This window comes from Serinus canaria, chromosome Z (genome assembly GCF_022539315.1).
Source record: "Serinus canaria isolate serCan28SL12 chromosome Z, serCan2020, whole genome shotgun sequence".
NCBI lineage: Eukaryota > Metazoa > Chordata > Aves > Passeriformes > Fringillidae > Serinus > Serinus canaria.
The window spans coordinates 67,186,646-67,203,856 of record NC_066343.1 but is presented as its reverse complement, the minus strand read 5'-3'; the positions used below and the strand labels follow the sequence as shown (position 1 = coordinate 67,203,856).

The window sequence follows — 17,211 nt, the reverse complement described above, 5'->3', positions numbered from 1 at the left end:
AGCCAGGAACATCCTCCCACAGAGTCTGGTCAGGCCACCTCTCTGTCTTCTTGCCCTCTCCATCCTCTGGGGCTCTGTGTTCCTCTCCTGCAGGCTGATTCATCTCATTTAATCTAGGGAAGTTGAGGAATGAAAGACCCTTCTGGTTTATATGCTTGGAAAGCTCTTGGCATAGCCCTGGCACTGTGTAAATATTAAATGTGTAATTTATTCTGTACACAGACAGCTAACTAGCTGCTGAGACAATTATTTGTGGCTGGTTTCTCAGCTGTGGGAGGGACATATGAAGGCCAGTGGGGTGATGTGAAGGCCTCTGTCCGAGGACAAGTATGTAGTGCTCTGTCCCACGGCAAAGTGCTCCATGTCCTATCAGAGAAAGTGGGCACCTGGCCTTTTTCACTGTGTTGGTTTCACAGCTGCAAAAGAAGAGCAGAGCCAGAGGCTGTGGAACCTGCAGAGTTGCTCTTCCCTCTCCCCAGAAATGCTGCAGTGCCTTTCTTTTGCTCATTCTCTGCTTACACAAGCCACAAGCCTGCAGTGCATTTCGGCAGAGAGCTCAGAGGGAATATTTGTCCCAGTCTGCCGGCAAGTCACTGTGACAGCGAGGGTGGTTTTGGCCCTGTGTATGTCTGCTGGATGTTGTCTGGCCACAGGCCCTGGCTTAAAGACCCCCATTAAAGGGCTGTGGTGAGAGCTGGTGCCAGGAACGCAAACAGTCCTCTCCACTTCCTCTGCTTGCTGTTCCAGTGACCCCTCAGGCATCTGGGCACAGACCCCCAGTGCCACATCTGTGGCTCCACACATGCCAGTGCCCAGCAGCATTCCTGCCATGCCTGGCAGCTGCCCATGCTGGCTGGGTGGGAGCCTCAGCTGGAGCAAAGGCACAGGAGTGGAGATGGGAGGTCCCAAGAGGAGTTCTGCTTCTTCCTAGCACAGTGCATGCAGAGCAGTGCTCACCTTTTTGCAGGATTTTCTTGTGCTGTTGCCCTTCCAGTTTCACTGTAGGTCAAGATGTCATGAAGGAGGAAAATGAGGTTGAGGTTTCTATTGGATTTCCAGCTGGATGGGTTTGGGAAGCATAGAATATATTTCCATGGGCCCCATGACTCTGCTGCTTTGTCTCATTTTCCCTCCACATCTCTCTGCTGGATTGCTATCTGCTGTCCTGTTGGTCCCTGTTGCAGTTGCAGGACCTATCAAGCTGCCACTCGTCATTGCTGGTGCAGCAAAGCAGCTCACAGCTCATTTCACCAAGCTGCCCCAGGTTCATTACTAGAATGTGTATGTTTATCCCACAATTAGAAGCTCTGTATGTTTATTCCCATCTTCCCTCCACTGCAATTTTGCAGAGATGTGGGTAAAGCTGTAATTTCTCCCATTTTGCATCACCACGGCTCCTTTCTAGATCTGGGACTTCATGCTGTGCTTGGCAGGTGTGCTGTGCCTGGCAGAGGATGTGGCCCTTAGTGGGCTTGGATGCTGAGAGGCATGTTGCTGGTTGGGGTGCAGCCCCTCTCTGATGACATCATGGCCTTGACCCAGAGGCAGCAGGCTTTGGAGAAGCAGGGTGGTGTAGGCACAGGGTAGGGCAGCATCTTGAAGTATCAGTTCTAGCCAGTGATCACATCCGTGTTGCTGGGAAGGAATCTTTGGAAGTGTCTAGTCCAGTGTCCCACTTGGAAAAGCTCTGTCCTCAGCAGAAGACCAGATCAGCCATGGCTTTGTCAGCAGAGCCCTGACAAACTCCATGGATGAGAATCCCCCCTCTCTGTGGGTACCTGTCCCAGAGCTGCATTACCCTCCAGGAGAGCAAATTATCTCCATGTCCAGCTCAAATCTTCCACCAGGACACTCCTGTCACCAGCTGATACCATCCAAAAGGGCTGGCTCTGCAGGACAGGCACCATCATGGTCATTGATTCCATGAGTTACCAGTGAGTGACCAGGAGTGTGGACAAACCTCCCTTCCCTCCCTATTCAAGGCAGCTGTGGAGCTCTGGGTACATTCCTAGCCTGCAGAAAGTGGAGGGTCCCAGTAGAGCTCTGGTCATCCCTGCTCATCCCCATCCTACAGCAGAGCTGCTGTTCTCAGTGGAAGACAGGCTTCTCCAGTATTCCAGGGGAGCTGTCCCCATGGTACCCCTTCCCAAAGGGGCTGCCACACATCTAATGTCACTGTGGTTGGGTGGGACTCCCACACCTGGCATAGGACAAGGGAGGATCTGAGGACTTGTGCCTGCTCCAGTAAGATCCTCAGCAAACCCCTGGCCTCCTCTGAAGCTGTGCTTTGGGTTTCTCCTTCATCAGGAACCTTAAATCACTGCCTTGGAAAGGAGCATTGCTTTCAAAGACCTGTCTTCCAGGAATGGCTCCCTCAGCCTTTCTGGATGAATGCCAGTGTGTTTGATCTGTGTTTAAGGAAATTACTCAAGGTGACTTTTTTCCTTCCCAACTTAGTCCTTCAGCCACTAGCTATGGACAAGGTCTCAGCCACAGACCTGAGAGCTGAGCATCCCAGAGCTTTCCGCCCATCTCAGTCCTCCTCTCTAAATAAGCATCAGGCAGGCAGAAGCCAGGCAGGGGTGGCAGGTCTGTGGATCCATCACTGCACCGAGCCTTTCTCCATGCAAGGCTGGTGGGTGGTGCAGTGGTGGGTGTCAGAGCTCCCGTGTCTCTGATAAGCAGAATTCCAGGTGTAAGGACGGGATAGTCAATGGTCATGTGAGCCAACAGGAAATGGGAAGACAAAACCTCTTTACCTTATGCAATAGGTAAAAAGAAGAAATTAGAGAACTTGAGGAAGATGCTTGAATTCTTACTGAAACTCTGATATCTGTATTTGTCTATTCACACATGTGCCTAGTCATCTGTCTGTCCATCCGCTCATCAACCATCCATCCACATCCAGAGCCATTCACGTAGCCAGCTATCCACCCAACACCACTCATGTTCACTGTCCTTCCATGCCTCCTTTCCTCCATTCCATCTGTGCCCATCCAGCCTGCCATCCATCTGTGGTTACACACATTCATCCATCCACTCTCTTCTTCCACTTGTGTCTGTCTGTGTATCTGGTTCTGTTCCAGCTACCCCTCCTCACACAGATGCTTCATCTTAGATGTTCTTCCCTCTTTCTGCCTGTCAGTACATTCTCACAGCTTTTTTTAACCCCTTTAATACATTTTTCTGGTCAGCACAGTTTCCCAAAGGTTTTAAATCCTTGGCTTGTGTCAGAAATTCTCCTGGGGCATCCCACCAGCAACTTACAACAAACCAGTTTTTCCTTGTCCTTAGCACCCTCTTTCCCAGCAGGGATAATGTCCCCAAAGGTGCTCTATTCTAGTCAGAAGCAGGTGTCGTGCTGAGACCTGCCAGATACACCTCCAGAGCCAGCCTTGCAGATGGGATCAGGATGTGGCCTTAGGCACAAGGAATGCTGGATCGTATCCATGTGGTGCCACCTGCCAGTGGGACCCAGGAGCTGATGTCTGGAGGAGGGAGAAAAGAGAGGAGAAGCCTTGGAGGTGCTCATCCAATCTGTCTCCACTATCAGCTGCTTGCAATCTCCCAAGGCTCACTGGGCAGCTCAGTCTTTTAGGTCATCTTTTGCTATGAATTAATTTACTCACTGTTCCCCCCTCCAATGTTGACATCAACAGCATCTGATGGATATAGATTTCTATAATGTAATCACAGTTTGTGTAAAAAAAAAAGGCCACTTTCTATTGCTTGTCTTGCTTTCCCTTATTTTATTAGGAGAAAGAGCAAGCCATCCTTCTCTATTTGTCCTCTTCATGTCACTCATCATTGCTAAGGTGTCTGTCACATCTTTGTTTGGTTGTCCCCTTTTATGGATGAAGGGTTAGAGTCTACTAAACCATCTTCACATGGAATCTGTTTCAAGCCTTAGCTGTTCTTTTTTCCTTCCTTTGCCCTGCTTCCAGGGATACTGTGCTCCTAACAGCATGGGGACAGGTTTGTTCATGGCTTTTGAGTTACAGTGCTTTCCATTTTGGGTTTGAGTTCTTGGTCACCACTGAGCTGATGTTTTCAGTGTGCTGACTCCAGGGTGGGTTTCCGTGGAGTCTTTGGCACATTTGAAACCATGAGAGTGTAGGGGAAGGAAGGCTGCATGCATTCCACTGTGGTTAATCAGTAGAGGGTTACTGCCTGGTGGTCTGTACCATGATGTCCTTCTGCAGCACTTTGGAGCCCAGCTGGGCTTTGGCTGCCCTGACAGCCTCAGCAGCACTCTGTCTTCTCTCTGCCCTGACCCCTTTTACCTGTGAGTTACGAGGGTGTTGGGCAGATCTGATCCACCCCGGATCTACATCAGACTTCAGCAGTGACATCTTCTACTGCTACATTTGACAGCTTGTTTTCACCTTAGGTCTGGTGACTTTAGCTGCTATAAATCCTCGCAAGGACTTTCCCCATGTGTCAGGGTTTCTTAGTTTCCTTGGAAGGCACCTTGTCAAATGTGATTTTGAAGCCCAGGAGAATTTTGAGAAGTGAACCACCCTTGTCTGTGCACAAATGCTTGATGAAGCCTTGAAGGAACCTCATCCCCATTCATCCTCCCATCCTGCTTCACCCTGTGTCACCCAGACACACTCATGTGGTTTTATCCTTGCCACATACAGCTCAGCACAGCCAAGTGTAGCAACACAGGAAATATTCAGTTGCTAAGGATCATTAATGAATGTCAGCTCCAGCTCCTGTCCAGAAACCTGAGAAAATTCAATTAGGCAGCTGGTGCCCAATGAGCTGTGTTGCCCCACTCTGTTACATCAAACAGCTCAGCAAGCATCATGTTATTGTGGAAAGAAAAGAAAACCCAGACAGGAGACAAACAGCACTGCATGCACCAAGCAGCTGTGCCTTTCCACAGCACAGCACTGTTAGGTTGAAATCCTCCTGCCTGGTTTACTGGATAGGGAATTGCAAGGAGAATTACCTGCTTCCCATCTGTGCTAGTAAATATGTGGAGTTTGCTGGTGACAAATCCTGGGGCTGTGTCATCTCTCTGCTGGGAGTTTCTGATATACATGTTTGGTTTGTGTCCTGCAACAAGTCACCTGGACACATGACTGGCAATGTCTTGTGTGTCTGGCCATGCTCTGGGGTGTTTGGCTGGTGAGCCATACGTGCAGTCCTGACATGTGTTCACCATAGCAAAGGTGAGAGGAAGCCATCCTGTGGGTAGAGGTGGTCCATTATCCTCTGGTATTTGTCAGCTGGTCTAAAATAAATTATGGCTGGGGATAGGAGCAGAACTTGGGCTTCCCTGTCCACCAGCAAAGTGTCATTCTACACCCCACTCCTCTTTACTTCCTAGATGGGAAGGTAAGATCTTATTCCCAGGGCCACTGTGCTGAGGGGCTCTGAGCTCACCTGTTTCCCCCTATTCCTTCCCACAGAGAGCCACACCCAGTATGAGCGGGTAGGTGCAGACGTGACCATGAAGTGTGGCTCCATGGACTGGGACGCAGCCGTGACCTGGACAGCCAACGGCACCGACATCGACGAGTCCCACCTGAACGGCTCCTACCTGATCCTGAAGAACGTTGACCTGTCACAGAGCGGCCAGTACTCCTGCTACGAGGGCTCCTCCTGGCACCTCAAATACCAGACCTACCTGAGGGTGGGAAGTGAGTACCCCAGCATGTCACATTGAGGGGGACAGTCTCTGCTCCCGTACTGAGTCCCCACAGCCCCCCTTCCTGCCATGACATCCCCTCTACCTTCTGTACATAGGGTTGTCCGCTGCACACCTCTGTATGGGGTCCTCATGGCATGCTAATCCCAGCTGGAATCAGCCACTCTGCCCAAGCTTTGGATCAAAGCTAGTAGATCAAATGATGCCTCAGGAATAATTTGAGAAGGGATGTAACTTCCTCCTGTAGCCCTGTGACACAACAGCCATCTCTGTAGGTGGAAAGAGCTGTTGGACACGATTGCAGTCAGACGGGAGAAGCCCTGGCTGGGATTACAGCAGTGTGGTTGTTTCAGAGGAGCAGCCAAAAGGTGTTGCAGGGTCCTGGCTGCACAGGTGTGCTGGAGGATAGCTGCTCATTCCCCAGCATTTTGAGTATCTCCGGCACAGGATGCGCTGATTCCCGGGCCTCGGTGGGGGAGATAAGAGTTGTGCTGTATTTCGCATGATGCTGAGAGCTGATAGCAGCTGTGTGTTTTGAGAGCTGCTGTGTTTTCACAGCTGATAGCAACTGTGTGTTTTTCAGCACGGCATGTGCAACTGGCAGCCGTGGGTGTCTGGGAGCACTAGCTGGCATAGATGGCTGTGGGATGGTAACTGTGATTCCCAGCTGGGAACCCCACCATCCAGGGATGTGTTATGTAGGTGGCTGTATGCTCCCAGGTTTGGAAGACACAGCAGAGCCTTTCTCTACTCCTTATCTCACCCTCTACGTCTGGTATCAGAGCCAGGATGGTGTTTCCATCCTAGGCCAAGCTATAGGGACAAAGCATCACAGGAGGGTCTGTGTAAGCCCTGAAAATAAAGCATGAGGGTTCACTGCACCTAGAGATTTGAATCTTAGAGATGCTCTACAGTGTCCAACTCATTTAAGGTCATGTGGGATGGATCCTGGTGTCTGGGCCAAGGAGAAGGGATTCTGGAAGGAGCTGGAAGGCAATGTGAGAAGCAGATAAGGGGAAGCAGTCAGCACAGGGCAGGGTTTACACCAGTGAGCAGGCGTGGGGGCTGGGAGCATGGCAGACAAAAAGGCCACTGCCTAACAAGTGAGTCAGGGGCTTTTTAGCTTTGTGGTCAGGAGGTGCTCACAGCTAGTTCAGAGCCAGAACAGGCAGGCACAGGGTCCAATGCAGGCAGCAGCACAAGGAGGCTGTGCAGTTCCTCGGCTTGGGCATGTGCTCACCAGATCCCATCTGGGGAGAGGTCCCAGGCTGTGCCAGTGCACAGAGGGCTGCAGCCCAGGCTTGCAGGAAACAAGGGGAGTGGGGAGACATCCACAGCCTCCAACCACCTCCTCTGCAGCTGTGGCATCGCTGTGATTTTGCAATGGCTCCTCAATCTGCTAATCACCTTGCTAATGGTAATCCCTGTCAATCTGCTCAGGGACCCCTGGGAATTGCTCAGCGCTAGAGCCCAAATCCTGCTCTTCCCTGTTACTGTGTGTTCCCATTTGCTGGAGAGTCACAGCCCCTTGAGCACCGGGCAGCTGAGAAGCCCAGCTGGACACTGCTGGGGCCACCAGCCCCCAGAGAGAGGGTGACAAATAAATAAACAACTGTCTGGCGTTGTAAACACAATTAACTGTGCAAGGAACTAATCAGGTGAGACGCTTTTAGTGGTAATTAATTTAACTGTCTGGATTTTAATTTAACGCTCTCTGTGAGGTTTCTATTCCCAGCACTGCACACCCAGCCCCTGCCTCCCCCACCCTACCCCAAGTGTCCTGGCTTTGCTGGAAATGATTGATTCCCTGGAGGTGTGAGGATTCATGCAAAGGAGTGGATTTGGGAGCATCCCAGCAGGGAATGGAGGTGGGCATGGGCATGTAGGTGGAGATGGGTGACTTGTGGGAGGTTTGCAGCATGGCTCCGTGGTAGCATTGCTGCTGCAGCTGAGTGCATTGGGAGCCCAGACCTGGGATTTGAGGGATCTTGGACTCATTTCGTTTCAATTGTATGGGAAATTAAATGAAAACAGGCCTGTGCCTGCATTTTTCTCTTTTGCTGGGGCAACAAGAAAGATGACTGCCGTGAGAGTGAGGGGCTGGGGCTGCACGTGGAGAAGTGCTGGGGATCTCATTAAATAAATGATGGTACATGGAATGTGCTCCCCAGGCAAGGCAGGGGTGCTCCATAGCATACAACACCACAGGAAGGATGTGTAGAGGGAGCAGAGAAAGGTTGAGGACCAGGAAAGGGTGTCAATTAGCAAAGCAAGCTCTGTCGTGGGGGTCAGTGAGCACAGGGATCAAGGGAGACCTGCCAGGAGTCAAGCTGAGCGAGACCTTGCAGAGGAAATGAAAAGGGGGGTTAGCCATATAAATACGGAGCAAACGAGGAGAGAAGAGCAGAGTTGGTTCTGCAGAAAGGTTTCAGGGGAGATTAAACATAAACTGGGCAGAGCCCGACACCAAATGAACCCCACCGGGTCTGAGCAGCAATGCTGAGAGCAAGGGCAGCACAGGCTAAGGGAGAGGAGGGAGAATAAAACCTGGAGGTTACCCTCTGTTCTGGAGGCACCTTTAGTGCACTGAAGGCCTGGGGAGCACCTCATCCCCATGTGAGGACATCTGTTCATTAGCAAGGCTCATTAGCAGCTGGGAGGCCAGTGGTGGTACCCAGTGCAACGTGTCTCCTGTGCCGGGGCGAAGGAAAGTCCTCATCAGACAGCCTGACCCCTCAGCACAGTGGGGCCACACGATGCACTTGGAAGAGGGAGCAATTAAAGATGTGGAGACAAATGGAAAATGGGAAAAAAAATACAAGGGGGGCTTGCCAGGGATATATCACAGCAGATTAACCTGATAGCTCTCTTTGATAAGGGAACCGGTTTTCTAAGCCCAGAAATGTGGTCAGTGTAATCTGTCTTGACTTCAGTGAAGTATTTGCTATGGTGCCACATGGGAAATTATGAGTTAAACCAGAGAAAATGTGGATTAGTATGAGAATTGGAACACAGCTTAGGAAATAGCTACAGGGGATCAGATTGTGCTGAAAGGGGGAGCTCCTGGAAGGGATGGGGAAACTTTGGCACCGTGGTTGGACTGTGTTTGGGCCACTCTCTGCGGTGTTATCTGTAATGGCTCTGGCCCACAAGGACCAGGGGCTTTGGTTGGATATGCCAGTGGTTAAGGAGAGACATGAGGATATCTGGGGTGGGGATTTCATGCTGAAGGGAACAGCATGCTACATTATTGGTGCAGGCACAAATGTGTGGAAGCGTTTTATCAGTGTGCTTCCGCAGGGGGGACGGAAGGCACAGATAGCTCATCTGATCCCTGAGGTGGGTTTGACACCCAAGTGCAAATCAGGGGGATGTGGCTGGGAGGCCAGCAACACCCTGCAGAGGCTTGAGGTAGCTGGGCTGTCTCACTCACTGCTGAAATGGGAGCACTGGTGCACATGTAGTGGGACATTGTGCATTCAGGGATGGCGAGGAGGGATCTCCAGGCTTATCGATTGCTAAAGGTCCCAGGTCAGCCACCTACAAGGCATGCATCCTCCTCAGCACAAATTGGCCTGAGGGAAGCTGGCACTTCTCCAGGGGAAACCTCTTCCAGGGCACTTAGAGCAGTGACTTGTTGGTCTGCCCCTTTCTTCAGGCAGCTGAGCATGAGGTGAAGCACAGGAGATCAACCAGGTGTTTATCTTCAGTGATCACTTGCCCTGCAGCCTGACAGCAGCAGATGCCCATGTGTTGCCAGAAGCAGGAGATGGGTCCAGGTCTTCTTACACGCCAGGCACCCCTGTCCTGAGCCCAGGGCTGAGCACCAGGAGCAGGGCAGGAGGGAGCACGAGGCTCTGGGTAACAGGAGTGTGGTGCCGGGCTCCTGGCTGCCCCCACAAGCCACAGCTCTGCATTTGGAAACGCGCAGCCGGAGGGCCCGGGGGTGGATATAACAAAGACGTTGGGAAATAATGCACTCTTGAGGTTTGGCACACGGCGCTGTGCGTTACAGAATGTTATAAAAATACTGCTAATGGGCCAGAGAGGAGTGGAAACGCGCGTCGGAAAGGCTGCCAGAAGCCGGAGAGTGCACATGAGAGCGGGGAGGCCTTGTGTGCAAAGAAGGGAGGGCGGGAGGGAGGCAGCAAGGGAAGGCACCCTCCTTCTGCTCCCATCCCTCCATCCCTTTCTAACCTGCTTATCTCCATCCCAGCCTATCACCTCCTCCCCTTTGCCCTTCTGTCCTGCTTTGGGGATGTCCAAGCCCTGGTGGACATGAATCTGACCCTCATCATTCAGCCTGCTGCCCAAAAAGGCTGCTGCCTAACGAGATGGAGTGCAAGCATGGGAGAGGAAATACAGCAGAATCCCATCCAGAAGCAGGGGCACTGTTCGAGATGCAGCCAATGGAGTTGTCTTCCACATTGCAGTGGTGGCCTGGGGTCTTGTAGCCTGGTGCCAGCCCCAGCGCTGTCCCATGGGCATTGCTGCCTCCCAGGCCATGGATGTGGGAAAGGGACTGGCAGAGTACAAGCAGTCCCAGGCTGGCCTGCTTCCTCCATGTCTGTCACTGCAGTGGCTGGCGAGAGAAAGAGGAAAAAACATGCGGTTTGACAGAAAATGACATGGAAAAAACAACCAAATTAACAGAAAAACAAACAAAGCAAAACCAGAGAGAGGGAGGGGGAAAGGGGCAAAGCAACAGGAACCACATGTGAGCAGGGAGGCCAGGAGAGCCTGAGTGTTCTCTGGACTGATTAGCAAGCAATCAAACATCGGCCACTAATAAATAATCAGAGCCTCCCTTTTCTCTGCCTTAGAAGTCTTTTTCCTCCCAGCTGGGCTCCAGCTGCAACCAGAAGGTTGTACTGCAAGTTTGCATCTATTTTTTGTTGTTATTTTTAAAACGTTTTTCTGTTTCACCTATCCAAAATAAAGAAGCAAAACAAGATGGTAGTGACCTCTCCACATAAGACATGCGCCTCTAGCCCCACCAGGGCAAGCATGAGCATCCCATGATGGGCACTGGCTAAACAGTGGAGGGAGGCAGTCCCAGGGACTGGTATGTCCCTGCCTGTTTCCATGGGTTGGTTGGGTGGAAAAAAACTGCAGGAGGGCACTGATGACATGCCAGCTTGGGAGAACTGAAGTTTGGTGTCACCAGGCTGGTGCTCCTGACTGGATGCTGCTGGAGAAGCACAGGCTCAGGGTCAGCGTGTGCAGATAGTTCCTTGCTCATGTCCAGTGATCTGTGATGCAGAGCTTTTTTTTTTTAAATTATTTTTAAGAAAGCCCTTTTGATGGATTTTTTTTTTCCCCCTCTGAACTCTTCCAATCCTTTTCTGTGGCAATGTAAACTTAGGCTATTTCAGGAGCAACAAGTTAAACATGACTGCAACCATTCCCTGCCACCAGGGCCAGCTGGCAGGAAACAGCACCCAACCCTTCGATTCATCCCTCTCTCCCTCCCAAAGTGCTCCTGCCCCTTGGGGATAGTCCCACACATGAGCAACCCTGAGGCTGTGTCCAGGCATTGCTTGAGGGCAGGACTACATCAGCATGGACCAAACCTACGGCAAGGGTGGAGCTAATAGATTTAAATGACAGTTGATATTCCAGAATCAGGAGATGCACCCCAGAGCTGTTGAGTTCATTTCTAAAGAGAGTTTTTTCTCCCCATGTGCCTACAGCACTGGGGGCTGGGTAAGTGCAATGGTCCTGGGGTGATTCACAGCCAAGCATGATCCCCCCCCACCCGATTCCTGAGAGCCACAGAAAGGGAGCATCAACAAGCTTGCAGGTATACATTGTTCTTTGAAATTCGGCATGCAGGCTCTCCTGTCGGCAGCCTACCTACATTGTGCTGTTCGTGCATGGCTGGGAAATTTCAGTGGATGGACTGTGTTGCTGCCTGCAACCAGTTTTCGGGTCTTGGCCCGGCTGAGAGCTGAAAAGGCATACTGGGTAACAGTATGCAAATTACTATCCCGGCTCTTTAAGGAGAAAGCCAAGAAAAACCCACCCAAAACCCCCACCACGCTCCCAGATGCAATTAGTCCTAATCGAATTAGGAGCCGGACTAGAAAAACAAACACGTTTGCAGGCAGCAGGCGACCTTTCCTTCCCGTTCAGTGGGCTGCAGGCTGCATGCCACAGCGGGAAGGGCTGAACGGAGCCGTGCCCCGTGGCCCACGCGTGCTCACACTCGTACGCTCGCACCCGCGCCCCGCTGCTCCTCTCCTCCTTCCCCTCGCTGGGCTGGGCAACCAGCCCAGCTGCAGCATAGCAGAGTGATGCTTCCTTGGCTTGCTCTGTAAAACATGATAATCTGGGGCAGCCGGTGTCAGAAACTATAAAAATATCCCCTCTCCCATCCTTACGGCTCCCCTCTTCCCGCAGGGGAGCTGGCGACCGCAAGGGAGCACGCAGTGGTGGGGCCAGCGGAGACTCACGGGGCATTTGCAAGTAGCCACGGCTTGGGACAACAGCACCAGCAGCTCTGCCCTGGCTGTGCCAATGCTGTTTGTGGGAAGAGCATACCCAGGAGGTGGCCAATGCATGCCGTGTCCCATTCCCACATCCTGTCGCCACTGGTACCTGAAGGGATTTGGCCACACACTTGACCCCCATGAGCAATGAGCTGATGCCATGTTGGGTGCTGTGGAGAGCTCATGGTGGAGTCGTGGCAGGAGCATCATGTGGCACGATGGCACTGAGAAGGCCAGAGTTCCAGCGTTGCCAGAGACGAGCCAGAGCCAGGGATGGAGTGTCTGTCAGTGGGACGCTGCTTAATATGCAAGAACCCTCTCAGTGGATGTGGGATCCTGAGCTTTGGAACTCCATGTGAAATGAGCCCAGAGGCTCCCTGTGCATCCTGTCCTGCAGCTGGGCTGGGAATAAGATCATGGGATAGGACCAAGAGGGAGCCCGGCTCCAGCTGTTGGGCTGGAGGAGAAAAGGAAAAAGGATTTGGGGGCTTGGCAGCTTCCTGGAAAACCCTCCTTGTCCTTGTCAAATGCTACATGCAGCACCAGCATCCCATGTCCTGGGTGGATGGAGCACAGCCTCCTTCTGCTCTCCTGAGATTTGTTTATGCTGCCCAACATGACAAAAACAGCTCTGTAATTTAAGAATCTCAAGTCTAGTCTAAACAGCTTCCCACAACCCTTGCTCTGCAGTGCCAGGAATTAGGGATGCCTAGGGCTGGGAAGACAAATCCTCCTCCTTGGTTGGCGGATGCTGGCCATGGGTGGGGACCATGACTGCTCTGGGAACTGGGGGACACACACGGGTTCTCTCTTTGCACTGTCCTCTGCTCCAGGAAGGATTTCATCTTAGCTGCTCCTAAGTGCCCCTTGTCAAAATATTTGGCGCAAGCTTCCTGGCCGCCCACCAGCAATGTGTCCCAGCTTCCAGGGTCCTGGGAGGGGAGGAACAGGCCGGGATACAGCCACCTCCTGTCACAGCAGCTATGGGACAAGGAGCAAAGGAGTCGATGCTCCACGTGTGAATGGTGCTTTCCTTTCTCCACCGTAGCTCCAAAGGGCTGTGGTACTTAAATGAGATCACTGTTTGCTTCCCAGGAGGTGCTGAAAGAAGAAACCCCACCAATGTCACCAGCACAGGGTATAACTCTTGCCTGTCACTTCCCACATGTGCCCATGTTTGCAGGTACCCAGGCCAGGCATTGTCAAAAGGAATGGGAAGACCCCACAGTGGAGATCCTCAGTGTCCACATCCCTCCTGTTTGAAGGAGAGGAGATGGCAGGCAGCAGGCAGCAGCAAATTCTCATCTTTTACCAGAATGCAAAGTTCTTCCATCTCTCTCTGAAACTTCTGGCAGTGGCTGGGAGCAACAGTGGGGCCCGGCATGCAGTGAGGTGCCAGCCAAGGGCTCAGCAGGGTCAGGGCAAGGCCCAGGGTACATCAGTGTGAAAGACGTTGTCATTAGCTGTGGTTTCCCGAGCCGCTGCGCCCGCTGTAAATAATTTAGCAGGCTAAATGTGTGCTAACAGCAGGTTAGCACACATTTAGGATAGGGAGCAGAGGAGAAGGAGCAGAGCTTTGGGCCTGGATAGCAGGGAAGGGCACCAGGATAAAGTGAGCTTATTTTCCTCCTGTTAGCAGGACAGGGTGGTGTCTCCCCCCCGGAAAAGGAGTCAGAGGGTTCCCATGCCCGATGGATCCCTTTCCTCCCCAGTCCCTTCCTGAGCTGTCAGCATCAGTACCAGAGGCAACGGCAGGACAATTTCCAGTTGCTCTTGCTGCAAGCACTTTAATGCTGTTTAAACAATTACGCAGTTGATAAATTTTGACAAGAAGAGATAGAAATAGCCTGGGAGAGCCATGCAGTAGAAATGCTCTAAACAGATGTCCCTTTTCTCCCCCTCCTGTGCTCCCTGGGGGTCTTTATCATTTGCTGCCAACTGAACAAGGCAGCGTTTGCATGAGTTAGGATGGTGGGGAGGGAGAGCAACATGCCTTATTAAAATGGTTTATGATACCATCCCTGGGGTGACGGCTGCTTGTTTTCTCTTCAGGATGGTCTTCTCTGCACTGACAGGAGTCATACAGAGCCTGCTGAGCACGGGTAATGTCAGGCTGTGTGCCCCTCTCTCCACCAGCTCACAGGTACCAGCCTGGGCAGCCTGGCTGCTGATGGTGCTGGGGAGGGAGAGGGATATTTGCCTAAAGCAAGTGAGCAATGACTAGCTGATGTGCCAAGCAGCATGGGGAAATCTGGTCTCGCTCTGGGGACCTGAGGGGCAGAGCCCAGCAGTTTGTGCACAGAACCTTTTGTCAGCAGGGACCAGCAGTGGCTCTCCAGCACTGCAGTTTGCCCCAAATGGCAGATGTGGAGGACAGAGGGATCGTGAAACCATGACTGAACCAGAGTCAGGTTCACAGGAAAACTCAGTGTCCTGTGTGGATGAGGTTGGGTGTGTAGGATGAGAGCATGGATCCTCTGGAGGTTCACCTCTGGAGTACAGGAGATCACGCAAGGGGTCCATGCCAGGAAACCATCATGAGGATGTTTGGAGCTGTAGCTCAGACCTTGGTGCTGCATTTTTGCTCATGTTGGGCTGCCTTGTCTTGAGCATTCCCAACCCTGGATGTTTTTCCTCTCCACAGCTGGACAGTGTGAGTAACTTTGTAGTGGGCACGCCCCAACTCTGCACATTCCATGAGGAGCAGCCTTGCATGGCATGGCTTGTCACGTGTCATGGATGCATCATGTCCTCTTGGTCAGGGAAGAAAGAAGAGAGTTGCAAGCAGCTCTCTGCCTTTTGGCTGCTTTCTGGATGCTGTGTGACCTGTGCTGGTCTGAGCCAGTTCCTTCTTTCAGCAGGCTGGAGCCAGGGATCTGTGAAATATTTTGTTTGTGTGGTGGATGAGCTAGAACTTGCCATCTTTTGATGTCTTTGCAGCTGATGGGGTGCCATTCACTTTTTTGGGGAAATAGCTGCTCAGCCCTCCAAAGCAGAGTTCATCCCTGCTCTCTCCACGTGGACTCAAGCTGCTTCCCCTTCCCTCTGTGCCTGACTTCCTGAGCTGCCAGCCAGGTGTAGCTGCCCTCTGAAAAGGCTCTTTGGCCTCACCAGCCTCTTCCTCCTCTTTCTCTCTTGCCCTTAGAGAAACCCAGGGACATGGACTCCCGTGCTGCACTGGGGACACAGGGCAGCCTGTGCCACATCTCATTCCTTCCCCAGCTTGGTGGTAAACAGGGATGCCAGAGTCTAAATGAAAAGACAGAAGGGGAAATTAGGACACAAACTGGGGAGGAATTTTCTGAAGCCACGGAATTGGGCTTAAAAACCTGTGTGATGATTCTGTGCCATCCTCACCCTCCAAGGCCTCCAAATTGGGGTGTGTTGGTTTGGACACCCCAATTCCAGGACTCCCACCCACTGCAGCCCACCCCAGGGACCTCTGATCACACAGGTCTGCATGTTTCTGCATCACACCATGGAGTGAGACAGCTCCCAGCCAGCCAGCCTGAACGTGTCAAGGGCAACCTCCCCTTTCTGCCACAGCCTTCATCATCCAGCCCTCCCTCCCATTCCTCCTCCCTTTCCTTGCCAGCATGTGGGTTTCCTTCCACCACTTCTGCTCAAAGAGTTGTGAATTCTAGGGAAAGGGGAATTCCCCTGTCTCCAGCTGGCCTGAAGTATTTCACTTAAGTGGCCAGATCAGGTTCAAAATCAGAAACCCCTGAGTTCCTGGAGCAAAGACCATAGAGAGAGTAGCTGGTACTGTGGGCACCCCTGCTGTTCAAATCGATGCAAAGCAGGTGTGATTCTGCTGCTGGGTTGCTCTGTGAAAAGCTGTTCCTTGCTGCGAGTGTCAGTGCTGACACACAGCCCCTTTGCCAACCCCACTTGCCTTGCTGGAGCAGCATAACCACACCACCTGTGCTCCCATCGCCCCCAAAGGCTCAGGAGGGCAAGCACCACTCCCTTTTTTAGCTGCCAAAGCACGGTTCATGGATGTAATTTTTGCCACAGTGGTGTGAGGACTGCAGTGTTGGCCCATGGGGGGGTTTGTCCAGAAGTGGAAGAGAGCAGTGGGCTTTTTCATGGGCATTAAAAAGCTCACAAATCTGCTGTGAGACATAGTCATTGCAGGCATAATTTTACGGCATTTTCTTCTCCCACTTCCCTGTCTCTCAGCAAAATTCAGGGGTGATTCCCACTTGGAGTGAGCAGAGCAGTTGCCCAGGAACAGTGGCACTATGAAGTGTGTGCTGCCACACACCTCCAGGGCTTAATTATGACCAAAAAAAAAAAAAAGCAAAACAGCAGAGAGCACAGAAGACAGCTCCTGCAGGAGGATGCCAGGATGGAGGTGCCCCACACAGTGAGCTTGTGTTATGACAGGCTGGCCAGAAAGGGGACTCTTGGATCCAAGACTGAGCCAGCTCTGCCAACTGCTGCATATGTACAAACAAAGACAATATTAGATCCTTGCTTAGTTCCCGTGATGTTATCTAAGAAGTGATTTGAGAAGGACCCTGGGAAAACAGGAGTAAAGAAGGACATGAAGGGAGCAGGGGGGAACTACCAAAAGGAGAAAGACTTAAAATAGTCTGTTCAGTGACTTCAAGGGAAGCTGGAAAGATGCCTTGACTCCTTTTGGTGATTACCTCCAAGCAGAGAAGATACTGGGTACTAACCCAGCAAGCAAAGGCATAACTAGAGCAAATAACTGGAAGCTGAGCCACAACCACATTTGAATTAGAAATGAGGCTCATATTTTTAATAGAAAAAATGATTAAGCACTGGAACAAACTGCCAAAAGCCGTGTCGGCTCCTCTGTTGCTTGTTATCTGCAGAGCAAGGCTGGCTGCCCTGCTGAAAGATGGTTCTGTCAAACACGAGTTATTGGGCTCAATAGAGGGGTAATGGAGGGATGTAATGGCCTGTGCAACCCAGGAGGTCAGGTGAGATGAACTAATTTTCTCCCATGGCCTTCAAGTCAGTGACTTAAGGGAGGTGCATATCCCTGTCTTGCAGATTTAGCTTCCCGGTTGCTGTTTCTTTCATTGGATG

At 51.8% G+C, this 17,211-nt stretch overlaps 1 protein-coding gene across 2 annotated transcripts in view; it reads left to right on the top strand.

The window, feature by feature from the left end:
• Positions 1-17,211, top strand: part of CNTFR (ciliary neurotrophic factor receptor) — a 201,518-nt gene that overhangs the window by 139,272 nt on the left and 45,035 nt on the right. For both annotated transcript variants that reach the window (XM_050987314.1, XM_050987315.1), the window contains one exon: positions 5,421-5,651. In XM_050987314.1, the coding sequence (XP_050843271.1) occupies positions 5,421-5,651 (231 nt within the window). The remainder of the gene's footprint in view (positions 1-5,420; positions 5,652-17,211) is intronic.